Source organism: Drosophila takahashii, chromosome 3L, assembly GCF_030179915.1.
Source record: "Drosophila takahashii strain IR98-3 E-12201 chromosome 3L, DtakHiC1v2, whole genome shotgun sequence".
Taxonomy (NCBI): domain Eukaryota; kingdom Metazoa; phylum Arthropoda; class Insecta; order Diptera; family Drosophilidae; genus Drosophila; species Drosophila takahashii.
Window position 1 is genome coordinate 25,144,369 of NC_091680.1, and position 13,519 is coordinate 25,157,887.

A 13,519-nucleotide genomic window follows, 5' to 3' on the forward strand; every position below is an offset into this window, starting at 1 on the left:
ACTGCTTTACGTCTCATTGATAATTTGTAAAAATAATTATTTTTTTAATGCCGAACTGTAAGATTGATGGTTAAAAAGGCGTTTTAGCATATAAAAACAGGTTTACACACTTTCGACTGGCAAAAATAACACTCAAGACCTTTTTTTTGAAAAAAGGACAGATTTCCGGATAGGGGATGTTTGAAATTTTTTCCGGATAAACCCGTTAAAAAAAGGACAGATCTGTCCGGAAAGAGGACAAAATGGCAGCACTGTCCTCATCCGTATTCGAATTCGTACCGGCATATCCGCATCCTTCGTCGTCGGTCCCTTGAGACTAACGTTCGCCTTGACTTGGCCCTCGGTTATCCGCTTAGATCACTCAACTAAAAAACTCAATTTGCATATTAATATTATTTGGGTTTTTTCCTGTTGTTTGGCCTTTCCTCCGCCTTTCATCCTTTTATCAAACAAAAAGAACAACAACGGGCGGAGAATCAACAGTAGTGAATTGAATTTGCTCTGCTCCGACGCCTTTTCGGTCGTCCTTTGATATGGCCAGGAATCGGGGCATACCCACACATGAGCAGCTGCTCCCAGGTGCATACCCCCTAGCCCTCCCAATCCCCTTTTGCCCCTTGGTTCTGGGCGGTCCTGAATCCCGCCTTGTTCACCTGGCGCACAAAGGCCTAGCTGTCAGTCAGTGTGTCAGGGCAATTTCGTTTTTATTGGAATTATGTCCGTGTTATTTTAGCATAATCATAAAAATGATTGTTTGTGGTCGTTCGCCGAGACAGGAAAGCAATGAAGCGAGTGGATTAGGAGAATGATTTCATTTTAAAGTAGAGCAAGGCATTGCAATTTAAGCTCTTATCCTCACCTGTCTGTGTATTTTAAATGAATCTTAAACTTAATTTACCTCAAGCACCTCAAACAAACTTAAATGAGCAGCTTTGGGAATTTCTTTCATGCTAGACTTCTTGTAATTTATTAATAATTTAAATAATTCCTATAAGACTTTAAGTGAGACACTATCTAATACCAAAGTAAGCCCATTTAGTGTTAAATATTTAAAGTTATTTAAGATTATAGAAATTGTCCTTAAAAGGTATTAATTTTAATCCTGAAACGAAAATGAAACTAGAGCTTGAAAATTATCGATAAATGATAGTATCGATATTTTCGATACTTTATCATTATCGTATCGATAATATCGATGTTTTCAAGGAAAGCAAAGACAAATTAAAAACAGTTTTATAATTCTGTTAATACCACGTATTATTATATACATGCATAATACACTTGCATTATTATTAATATTATTATTAGAAAAAATCGCGGTTAATTTATTTAATTTTAATTTCCGATTTTCATTATTAAGATGCAATTTCAGACTAAAGGATCCTCCTCTTAAGAACTCGTGGTTTATTTATTTTTGATCATTGAGTTGAATTGCGTCACATGTCTAGAAAGACACCAATTCTTAGTCAAAGACATTCACGGCTTCTTAAGAATTTTTTTTTTAAATATCTTATGGGGAAATACTTATGTAAAATAATATAACAAACCTTTGTTCCATCCCATTTTTTGGTACTAAAGAAGAACAAATTCCTCCTCTTCTGAAGAATTCCCGGTTGCTTTTTTTTTGATCCTTTGCCAAAATTGCTCAAACGGTCTTCGATTTGTTTGTTGTTGGTATTAAAAGAACGAGACTTCCAACTTTCCCCAAGAAATCGCGGTTCTTTCATTTTCGATTTTATGCCACAACCTATGGTTATTTTCGCCAACTTTAATTAGTATCAATTACCATAAAGAAGTAAAAATTCCTCCTCTTCTGAAGAATTCGCGGTTGTTTTTTTTTGGATTATTGAGTCCAAATCGCTCAAACGATCTTCGAAAAGCGACCAATTCTTATCAAAGGCTATGAATTCGCGGTTTCTTGAGATTTTTTGATAGCGGACAGAAGGTCGGTAGCTGCAACCAAGATTTTGTTTTTGGTACTAAAAAAAACCAAAGTTCCTCCTCTTCCCAAGAACTCGCGGTTCTTTTATTTGCCATTTTTTGCCATAACCTATGCTCTTTTCGCCTATTTTTATATATTTCATATTATCTATGGGACCAAAGAAGAATAAAATACTAAGAACTCGCGGTTCTTGTATGGTAACTTGTCCCTACTTTAAGTGATTTTGTATTTAAAGTTATTTTGGTCCTCAAAATTAAAGAGTGAAATCTGTTCGTTTCTCTCTAATAAAACGTCAGAAAAACATCGATGTTATAGATAAACATCGATGTTTGAAAAATATCAGAAGTATCGATAATATCGATACTGACATCGATAATTTTCAAGCTCTAAATGAAACACCTGAAACATTTAAACTTTAATAATTATTATCTTATTTAATGTTTATTTCTAAAAATATTTGTCTAAGGGATTAGGTATTAAAGTACCACACTTTTTTGTCCTTGAACATTATACGATAAAATTTAATTGATTTAACTGACAATTACCCACAATTTAATATGAGTTTCAGCATTTTAAATCAAAATTCAAAATTTAATCAGGTATGAGGAGCTATCTGTGTTGATCAAATGCCATATGTTTTTCCATTGAAATTGTTTTATTTTAAAGTAGAACCCACCCTTGAAGCCTTAATTATCACCCCCCAGATTAACTCCAAACTTTGGCACTTGATTGGAATTCCATATCGAAAGCAAATCAGCAACGGGGTTGGTTTTGTGACTGGCTTTTGGTTTTGGTTTCGATTTCGGGTTTATTTTGACAAACGCAAATGAAACTGAATAATTTATGATTGGGTCATGAATTTAATATTTCATCAGGCCGGCGGCAATTAAAATTAGAATATAAATGGGAGTCCGTCCGGGGGGACGTCGAGCAGTCATGTCGTTCCTTCGCTACAGGCCCCGTCTCCCCGGCGGAGAGTTGGCTCCGATGCCCTGGCCGGTGTCCTTGTACCGGACCCTAAACCACATCGCCTGGCCGCTGGGGGCGGACTCGGGTCGCTGTACCGTTTTCCTGGACAGGCTGCTGATTTTCCTGGGCTTTCTGGTCTTCTGCGAGCACAACGAGGTGGACTTTCATTACCTGATAGCCAATCGCCAGGACATGGACAACCTGCTGACGGGCATGCCCACGTATCTGATCCTGGTGGAGATGCAGATACGCTGCTATCAGCTGGCCTGGCACAAGGATCGCTTTCGGGCTCTGTTGCAGCGCTTTTATGAGGAAATTTACGTGTCGGCGGACAAGGAGCCCCATCTGTTTGCCAGGATACAGCGGCAAATGCTGGCCACGCGGCTAAATTCCACCGTCTATCTGCTGGCCCTGTTCAACTTCTTTCTCGTCCCAGTGACGAATGTCATCTACCATCGCCGGGAGATGCTCTATAAACAGGTGTATCCCTTCGACAACACGCAGCTGCAGTACTTCATCCCGCTGCTGGGACTCAATTTCTGGGTGGGCTTCATCATCACCAGCATGCTCTTCGGCGAGCTGAATGTCATGGGCGAGCTAATGATGCATTTAAATGCCCGTTATGTCCAGCTGGGCCAGGATCTACGTCGCTCAGCCCGGCGGCTGTTGGAGAGGCGTTGCACTGTGGACATAGCCTCCAGTTATCGGCGGACTTTGACGGAAATCCTGCGGAGAAATGCTGCTCTCCGGGATTTCGGCCAGCGGATGGAGGAGGAGTTCAGTCTGCGCATCTTCGTCATGTTCGCTTTTAGCGCCGGTCTTCTCTGCGCCCTGTTTTTCAAGGCTTTTACGGTGGGTAATAGTGGAGTGCTAAAGTAACTGAAAGATTTAGATCGCAGTATTCATCATTCAATCTATCGGAAAAAATTAATTAAATTCCCGTTTTTATACCCTTGTAGAGGGTATTATAATTTCAGTCAGATGTTTGCAACGCAGTGAAGGAGACGTTTCCGACCACATAAAGTATATATATTCTTGATCAGCACCAATAGCCAAGTCTACCTAGCCATGTCCGTCTGTCCGTCTGTCTGTCTGTCCGTCTGTCCGTCTATTCGTCTGCCCGTTTCTATGCGAACTAGTCTCTCAGTTTTAAAGCTATCGCGATGAAACTTTCCCGAAAGTCTTCTTTCTATTGCAGGTAGTACATATGTCGGAGCGAGCCGGATCGGACCACTATATCTTAAGGCTTCCATAAGAATATTCAAACAAATATAAGAAAATTCATTGTAACTTAGGAAGTAGGAAGTAGGCGTTTTGATTCTTGACTACTTAAAAAAAAATTTAAATAGAGTGAGCATTACTTTATCTGCAAGGGTATATAAGCTTCGGCTGGTCGAAGGTAGCTTCTTTTCTTGTTTAAATTAAAACTTTTAAAAAGTATACAGTAAGGCTCAGATGACACATTCAATTTATAACGTCAATTTATTGTGGCAATTTTTCTTTAATGGGACTTTAAACGAGCGCGAGAAAGAATCAAATATTTTTGGCTTCTCTACCACTAACACCAATAATAAAGGCGCGATATCATATTAATCCTGACCCGCTTGCACTTCTTTAAACTCACACAAATGAAAAATTCTCACAATAAATTGACGCTAAAAATTAAATGTGTCATCTGAGCCTAAGTAATCTCAAAATTCGTTTCTTTCAAGCAATATTTCTTAGCTCCGAAGATTTTCAACTGAAAGTGTAACGAACTAGACTACTTTTAAAATTTGCTTTTCAAAACTAAAGTATTTTTTTCAGAATCCCTGGGGTAACGTGGCTTACATTGTGTGGTTCCTGGCCAAATTCATGGAGCTGCTGGCCCTGGGAATGCTCGGCTCTATTCTGCTCAAGACAGTAGGTGTTATTTCTATAAAATTCTCCTTACAGTCTATTCAAATATTATAATTCCCCTTGCAGACAGACGACTTGGGTATGATGTACTACACCGCTGACTGGGAGCAGGTGGTCCATCAGTCGGATAATGTCGGCGACAATGTCAAACTTATGAGACTGGTGAGCCTGGCCATCCAACTCAACTCGAGACCGTTTTTCATTACCGGTCTGAATTACTTTCGAGTCAGTCTAACTGCAGTGTTAAAAGTGGGTTACTTTTTGGATAATTTCCATTGGCTAATTTATTTAAATTCCATAGATCATCCAGGGCGCCTTCTCCTACTTTACTTTCCTAAACTCGATGCGATGAGCATCGTTTGGGAATGCTGCAATAATTGTGTTGCCAATCATTTGGAAGTTATACGTTTCCTGACATCATTTGTGGCCTGACCCCTGGCCATTTGTCCGCCCCGAAAACAGGATGCATAACTCCACACCCCTTCCCGTTTACCTTTTGTGTGCTGGATATCCGCTGACAACAATGGAGCTTTCGAGCGCATTCAAGGATATTAACACGTGCATGACTGTGATTTATGCACCTCCCACTGGAGGAGTAAGTGCAGTGGCAATGGCGACGGCAAGGGCAACTGCAACTACAACTGAAACTGCATCTGCCAGTCGGAGCATCATCAATCCACTGGCTCTCCACTCTCGACTCCTAAGCAGCACATTTAGAATGGGCGAAATTTGCTGCTGCGTTGACAGCTGCAATCCGAAGACGGTACCCGGCATATATCCATATCGATATCCATATAGCCATAACTGTCAGCCATGACTGAGTGGCAGCAATTGGCAGGGGAGTGCGGCTGCCGTAGATACCGTGGCACTACTCTATATATACATATATCCACAGATTGGAGAGTGCAGTACATGCACTCATCCACTGGCAATGGCACAATGCAATATATCCCCTATTCCAGCGCTTACAGCTGTGCCCAAAATAATAGATGTAATTGCAAACTTTTTAAAAAAATAATAGTTTTATTGAAACTTTAAAGAACTTTGTAATACATTTGCAAGGCATATACAATGTATGCTTGGTACACTTAACCAATGGAAATGCAAAAAATATTTCAGAAAATAATCAAAGCAATTAAGGGGCTTATATAAAAGTGAAAATATTATTAAATATTTGTATTTGTAATTAATATTTTCTTATAATTTTTTGTAGAGAGAATTGTCGCCCTATTTATTCTGTCCCAAGAAACTGAGACAATAGATGGTGGCAAAGCGCTCAAAATATTTTTCCTACCACTTTCTCCATACTTTGCAAATACTATTATTTTGAACACAGATGCCATATAGTAAGCATGCATATTCCGTCTGTGTGGGTATGTGTGGGTACATAAATCGGGTAAAATGTCGTTACAAATATTTTATAACAGGAAATCCGTTATTTATACGCACATTGTGCTGGCAGTGGGAGGAGGGATGGGGAAAGGGGTGCTGGGTTGGTGAGTTTGTAGGTGGTGGTTCGGTGTTGAAGGAGATCAGCAGAATGCAAAGGCAGCTTCAATCGGCACTTGGAAAATATGAATGAATGTTGTTTGCCAGTCGTTCGCCAGTCCTGTGGTACTGACGCCCCGACTCCCCTTTATAAACCCACCCCAACCCTCCTTCTAGAGACCATCAATTGCCTGATTGAAGCGACAAAATGCGAAATCCTTATGAATTGGCTACAATTTTATTTATTATTACTCGTTCTATTTGCTGCCTTGTACTGCGAGTGCTGCACTGTGAAGATTTATACCAATCTATCCTACTTTGTGATTTAAAAATGTATAATCTTGTTTAGAAAATGTTAAAAATAAATTATGCTTTGTAAAGGTCTCCCATTCACTTTTTAATAATTTTTTTGAATTATTTTAAAGTTAGTGAACTAAATGATATATAACATAGTCCATACAGAATTTAATTTTAGTTCAAACAAACGCTTTGGTTTCTTTTCAGTGATATTTTTTTCCGTGTATTTGAATGGGGGATCTTCGCCCCATCCTCACTCCCTACAATATTTCCAATCTTCTGCAGCGTCTTCACAATGCACTGCCGTTCTGGCGACGAACGACTTGTTTTGAGCCAAACAAAATGACGTTCCCAAGGCGATTCCATTATGATGGCCTGCAAAATGTTGGCAAATTGCAAAGGCGCAATTGATATTGGCTCTGTGGATTGTGTGAACAAAGTGCCAATACCGTCAGCTAAGGAAATAATAACAACAAAAAAAAGACTGGAACATGGTCCAGGGGGAGGAGCTGGAAATGCATAAATTTGCGATATAATTTCAATGGTCAACTAATAATTGGGTCCTGATGGCAAAATAACATTAGAATTTTCCATTAATAAAAGCAAGTCGTATTAAAAAGCGTAGGAAAATAATGGCAATCTATTGGTTGTATTTTTTTTTAATTCGAAAAGTGGAGCAATTATTTTGAAAAAATACAAATATACTAAGGTATGATTAAGACATTATTTATTAATGCATTTGCCAAAAACTCAATTATCAAAATGGATTTAAACAACATTTATCTTAGTAAAACTTTACCTTACTGTCGTTACCCTCGAATTTCGCGGAAAAATGATTACCATTGGATTGCGAATTTTTTGGAATTTATATGAGGAATTAACATTGCGGTTAAACCAAGTTCCCTTGCAATCGAATTTCAAAACTGCGTTTCCTCTCCAAATTTTTTTTTAATTTTTAATATCTGTCTAGTTTACTGGTAATAAATTGTTTTCTATTTTGTAAATAATCAGCATTGGGTTTCAAAATTTCAACGTTACGTCTTGGCTGTACAATTTTTTTCTAAATGACCAGGATCCTCGTTAGCTGGCGGTGGGTCTTTCGACGGATACACTTGCACTATGAAGTCGTTGGCAGCATCGCCGTGTTCTGTCTTCTTCTGCTGGGTGTCCTGGACTATGGCTACCTCTTCCACGGATGGGACCTCCTCTGGTGGAGGCAAATGGTGCTGAAGCAGGAGATTACTCCGCTGTCTGTCATGTTGAACATCGGTGGTGTCAAGATGGGCATTATCCTGGGACACGCACTGTGGAGCTACACTCGACAGGCGGCTGCACAGCATCTGCCGGGCAATCAGGACATGCCCATCGCTTATGTTCGAAGGCGGTACTGCCGCTTTCTAATAATGCGCCTGCTAGCGTCCTTGGACAGGCTAATCCATCACCATCCTCGACTGGAGGACTTCCAGCAACGGCACAAGGATTTAAACGACGCAGTGGAGCTCTTTCGCTGGGAGGCCCGAAAACTCTTCGAGCGGACGGATCTACAACTCTGCCTGCCTCTCCACGAAGTCCTGCCTGTGGAGGATCTGCAGGAGGAGGTCCTACTCCACCAGGGCTACGGCGAGAAATTACTACAGCTGCGCGAGCTGGACATCCAAATGATGGTCTACGAGATCTGAAGGGGTTCCGGGGGTGAATGTAGAATGGATACCAACCGCTTTACCACTTGCCAAACTTTTTAATTGGGTTTCGGCAACAATCTTGGGCTGGCTGTTGTTAATTTCACTTTGCCAACATGTTAATTTTAATGCAGCACACGCATGTGAGTGGGGTCCAAAGTCCCCAAAGTGGCAGATAACTTCGCTGGAGTGTGGATGGGGCAGATGTCGTACTGGTGTCGACGATGGCAACTTGGCGTTAAAGTTGCTTCAGGAAAAATCAAAGTACTATTAGAATAAAATATAAAATTATATTTTAGAGGTTCTTTAGTTTTATTGCAATTCATTCAAGAACAAGAAAACAAGAGTAAAACCTTTTTCCTTGTACTTCACTGATATAATCAGCATCACAAGACGAGTCGATCTAGCCATGTCCGTCTGTCCGTCTGTCCGTCTGTCCGTCTGTCCGTCCGTCTGTCCGTCTGTCTGTTTCTACGCAAACTAGTCTCTCAGTTTTTGAGCTATCGGGACGAAACTTTCGCAAAAGTCTTCTTTCTATTGCAGGTAGTATATATGTCGGAGCCGACCGGATCAGACAACTATATCTTATAGCTCCCATAGGAAGGATCGGAAGAAAAAAACTTTAAAAAATTCTAGCTTCGGTGTTTTTTGAAATATTACCTTCTACTTTTGGGGATGTTATTATACCCTTGCAGAGGGTATTATGATTTCAGTCAGAAGTTTGCAACGCAGTGAAGGAGATGTCTCCGACCCCATAAAGTATATATATTCTTGATCAGCATCACAAGACGAGTCGATCTAGCCATGTCCGTCTGTCCGTCTGTCCGTCCGTCTGTCCGTCTGTCCGTCTGTCCGTCTGTCCGTCTGTCTGTCTGTCCGTCTGTCCGTCTGTCCGTCTGTCTGTTTCTACGCAAACTAGTCTCTCAGTTTTTGAGCTATCGGGACGAAACTTTCGCAAAAGTCTTCTTTCTATTGCAGGTAGTATATATGTCGGAGCCGACCGGATCGGACAACTATATCTTATAGCTCCCATAGGAAGGATCGGAAGAAAAAAACTTTAAAAAATTCTAGCTTCGGTGTTTTTTGAAATATTACCTTCTACTTTTGGGGATGTTATTTTTTAAATATTTCTGAATTTCGAATTAATTATTTAAAAAATCGGACACTATATCATATAGCTGCCATAGGAACGATCGGAAAATTAATGGAAAAGTAATAGGAAATAAATTCTAGCTTCTTTGGTTTTTATTGTTTATCTTCTACTCTAGGATATAACTCTTTTTAAATATTTCCGAATTTCAATTTTAATTTGATCAAAATCGGACGACTATATCATATAGCTGCCATAGGAACGATCGGAAAATTAATGAGAAATATTAGAAAATTGAACATTTTTGCGATTTGTTAATTAATAGGAATGATCTGCAAGGGTATATAAGCTTCGGGTGGCCGAAGCTAGCTTCCTTTCTTGTTCGGTATGCTTTTCATCCATTGGGGCTCTTATTTTAATGTGAAAATATTACATTTCACATGTATAGTTTATTTAAATGTTTTAAACTTTGATTTAAATAGGAAATATATTCTGTCTTTATTAAAATATTATCAAATTAAATTAAGCAATCTTTTATGTCTTATCTTAAGTATTATGATTTTGTATTTAATTCAAATATGTAATACGCATCATTGCACTCAATATGCAGATATTTATTTCTACTCTTTCATTTTTTATCAGTGTTAATATATTTTCTATAAATACATTTAGATTATATTCTTAAGCTTGATATTTATTTCTAGAAGTCTGTAAATTGTTTTTCTTTCCTATATCAGAAAGATTCCAGGCTGATCCGCATGATCATACCTAAGTGCCTTGCGATAATCAGGCAGCAAGGGATTATAACGACTCATGGGTTGCTGGGTTGGTGGTCTTTTGGTTGGTGGCCTGGCCATCTGATTTCCAGGCCCACCTCCCTCCCTTCGCCAGTGACCCACGGGACGCAGTTTCACCGGTGGAGCAGAGTGCACCGGATTCTGCTGGTAGAAGTGCTTGTGGATGGTGACCGGTCTCAGGTTCAGTTTCAGTTTCTCCGCCTGCTTGTGGGCCAGCCACCGCTTGCGATCAAAGGCGTTCACATTTCGCTTCACTCCGAACACCAGATGCAGGAAGGGCTTGACCAGCACACTTAGGGCTACGAAGCCCAGGAATCCAAAGACGGCGGGGGAGATCAGGGTGAAGAGGAACACGCCCAGTGTAAAGGGATTGAGGACCGTGAAGAAGGCCACAAATTTAACAAACGGATACAGAACCTGACCGACGTGGCTTAAATACTCCTTTTTCTTCTTCTTGAAGATGCTGTTGTGCCTGAGGAGGTACTTGATCTTGCTGAAGGGACGATGTGTGGTAGTGGTGGTCACCGTAGCTGGCTTCTTGGTGGTCAAGGCGGCCAGCAGAGCTGTGGGTATGGTTTGCACCTGCAACTGGTCAGCCGGCGGATAGGGATATCCGTGGGGATGGTGGTAGTACGGCTGCTTGGTGGGATTGGCAAAGATCACTTGACCGGGCTGGAAAATTGAGTGCTCCTGATGATCTTCTGGCTTTTGTTGCTTCTTCCGCTTCTTTCGCTTGCCCTTCTTCTTCTTTTTCTTGTCGCCCTTGTCTCCCTTGTGCTTCTTCTTCTTGCGCTTCTTCCGTCTCTTCTTGCGCTTCTTTCGGCGACGTCGACGTGTCCGTTTCCGGCGTCGTCGAATTCGTTTGCGTCTGCGGCGAATGCGTTTCCGTCTCCGCTTGTTACTTTCTTTCGCCCGAGATTGGGGTTTCAAATCGGCCTTGTGTTCAGCTAAAGGTTCCGTGGATTTAACGGGTTTTTCCACTAGATAACCCTCTTTGAGATCCTTTTTAATTAAATCTTCTACGAGGGTTCCAACTATATGAAAGGGTTTGACCGTGGTGGTGTGTTTATTTGCCTTGATTAGGTGCTTTTCCAGTTTTTGCAGCACATAAAAGGGCTTAACAGTTGTGGTACTGAGCTCATAGGCCCTTTGATCCTTGTACAACTCTTCCAGGATATCGAAGCTAGTGTTTGGCCGGGCCTGCAGTCGCTGAGACTGCTGCTCCTGCTCCCAGTCCAAGTGCTGGAGGACACTGAAAGGCTTCACTGTGGTTGTGCGCCGCCATTTCGCCTCAAAGTCCTGCTGCAGTTGATCGAAAACATGGAACATGGGCTTCCCCCGGACCAGGTCACGCCCTTTGACCTCCCCGGGGTGCGGCGCTGCTGGCAGCAGTTGCGCACACAAAGTTTCGTATATTTTTGCAAAATTAAAAACAGTGAGAGCCGGGCCGCTAAACTCCAACTTTGCTAATCCATCACGCCCGTGGCTGCGTGCCTGGCCACAGTTTTGTGCGAGCAAAATCAACAGAAATGTGGCAAAGTTGCTAACACTTTTGGCACTTCGTCCCTGCTCCATTTCGATTCATTTTGCCGGCGGAGCGGAGCGGAGTCCTTTTTCCCTTCTTGGCTTTGCGATTGAGTTTGATGTTTGATTTAATTTCAGCCTCCACTCCAGCGCTGGCCAACTACAACTAAAGTCCGGCTCTTGCCCATTGCCACTTCATCAGCTTGGGAGCCTCGGAAACTCGGGTAACTCGCCAACTTGGCCAACTTGTTGAGCTTGTCGACGGGGTCAAAAGGGGGAGCAGGGCCCATTTCACTTTTCGCCGACTCTTGATTTCTTGTTTCTGTTCTGTTCTGTTCTGGTTTGTTTTCGCTTCTCCCCAGAGTTTCTTCTTCGCCTGTGGTTTCCGCGCATAAAAGTAAAATTTATTACTACTTAGTACATTATCAACGGGCTCTGCTACTCGCTTTCGGGGCTTTTCCCCCTGCCATGTTATGACAAATTCCCCTATAGCCAAACAACTTGCAAAGCACTTAATTATGTTTTGGGCACAAATACCGAAAACAGAAAACCGAAAACTGCTGCCCGCCAAGAACCGGGGCAAAACGAGGCCGAGACTATCACAACACAAATTATGTGAACTGCCATGCAAAAGACTTTGGAAAGTACTTGGTGGCCAATTGCAGTTCCCATTTTGTTGCCGCTTTTTTGGGACCTCCAAACTTTTGCCCGGCGAACATGCACATTCACAGGCAGATTTGTAGGTTTCCGTGGGTCACAGACCCCTAAAAAACGAATTTTAGACTTAAGAAGCCAGTTTTATAAATCTGGCTGTAAAACAAAGTGGAGAAAAAGGTTGTTTTGGCGGCTAAGTAATTCCTTTTGAGTATATTCTCAACTTTGTTTTTGAAATATTATTTATTTTTTTTATTTTATGATTGATTTATTAAACTAAGTCGTTTTTATCCATATTTTGCTTTACCATATACACTTAACAGGAATTATAAACTATGCTTTATTATTATAAATTTTAATATAATATTATTATTGAACTAATTATTTCAAGTGCTAAAAGGTATCCCAAAAATTATAATACCTTCTGTAAGGCCATAAAATGGTATATTTTCATGAGTTTTGGCAGGGGGCCCAACAAATATCTCGCCTGCTTTTGTGGGGCAACATGTGCCTCGGTTCTTTGATGTTTGGCCATTACATGTGCTTACAACATTAGCGCTGTGCTATCTGCAGACAATGCCACTTTGAATTGCCATTATCCTAATTGTTTATTATGGATTTCGATCGGATACTGCGATGGCATAATGCCTGCGTTTTACGATCTAATCTTTCGGTGAGTGTGTATGCACGCACATTAATAAGCCGTAATAAAAACGCCGTAGGTAAACCGAGGGACAGGTGTCGATAAGCGAGTTGCGATTGTATTTAAAGTGTAAGGTGCCCGGGGAAATGGTATCCTAGTACCACCCTCTGAAACCGACCTGCAGCACTTATATTGACAATTAAGAAAGGCATGCAATTTGAGCAATTTGCGGCAGGGAGCCTTGATTGGCATGCTGTAACCTCGCTCTGCGGACTAGCCATCGCCACGTTGTCATGACGAGCAGCTGGCCAACTCAATTTGATTGCAATTTTACCGGAACACTCTAATTTACAGCAAAGTTAAATAGAGAGGGAAAACAGAATTATTATGATGTCGCTTGTATCGTAGTTAGTAAACATTAAATTAAAATTCAAAATTAAACCGTTGGCAGTGTCATAAATAAAGTACTTTAAACAAAAGTCAAAGTCTATATACAACACATTTTATTCGAAAAAGGAACTTTTTTTGCAAAGTTAT

The 13,519-nt window shown here is 40.9% G+C and overlaps 3 protein-coding genes across 3 annotated transcripts; 2 read left to right on the forward strand and 1 right to left on the reverse strand.

Annotated features, from left to right (window-relative positions):
- Window positions 1-2,784: 2,784 nt before the first annotated feature.
- On the forward strand, window positions 2,785-5,947 carry Or74a (Odorant receptor 74a). Its single transcript, XM_017155344.3, has 4 exons — window positions 2,785-3,763; window positions 4,718-4,813; window positions 4,877-5,059; window positions 5,112-5,947. Exons 1-4 carry the CDS (start codon window positions 2,846-2,848, stop codon window positions 5,160-5,162), a joined length of 1,248 nt encoding a protein of 415 aa, XP_017010833.3. The 5' UTR covers window positions 2,785-2,845; the 3' UTR covers window positions 5,163-5,947.
- A 1,624-nt stretch (window positions 5,948-7,571) lies between these two features.
- Window positions 7,572-8,518, forward strand: LOC108066714 (uncharacterized). The gene has a single exon (XM_017155333.3). It carries the CDS (start codon window positions 7,660-7,662, stop codon window positions 8,272-8,274), a length of 615 nt encoding a protein of 204 aa, XP_017010822.2. The 5' UTR covers window positions 7,572-7,659; the 3' UTR covers window positions 8,275-8,518.
- Window positions 8,519-10,092: 1,574 nt separating this feature from the next.
- Window positions 10,093-11,736, reverse strand: LOC108066702 (uncharacterized). Its single transcript, XM_017155320.2, has one exon. It carries the CDS (start codon window positions 11,734-11,736, stop codon window positions 10,093-10,095), a length of 1,644 nt encoding a protein of 547 aa, XP_017010809.2.
- Between the last annotated feature and the right edge of the window lie 1,783 nt (window positions 11,737-13,519).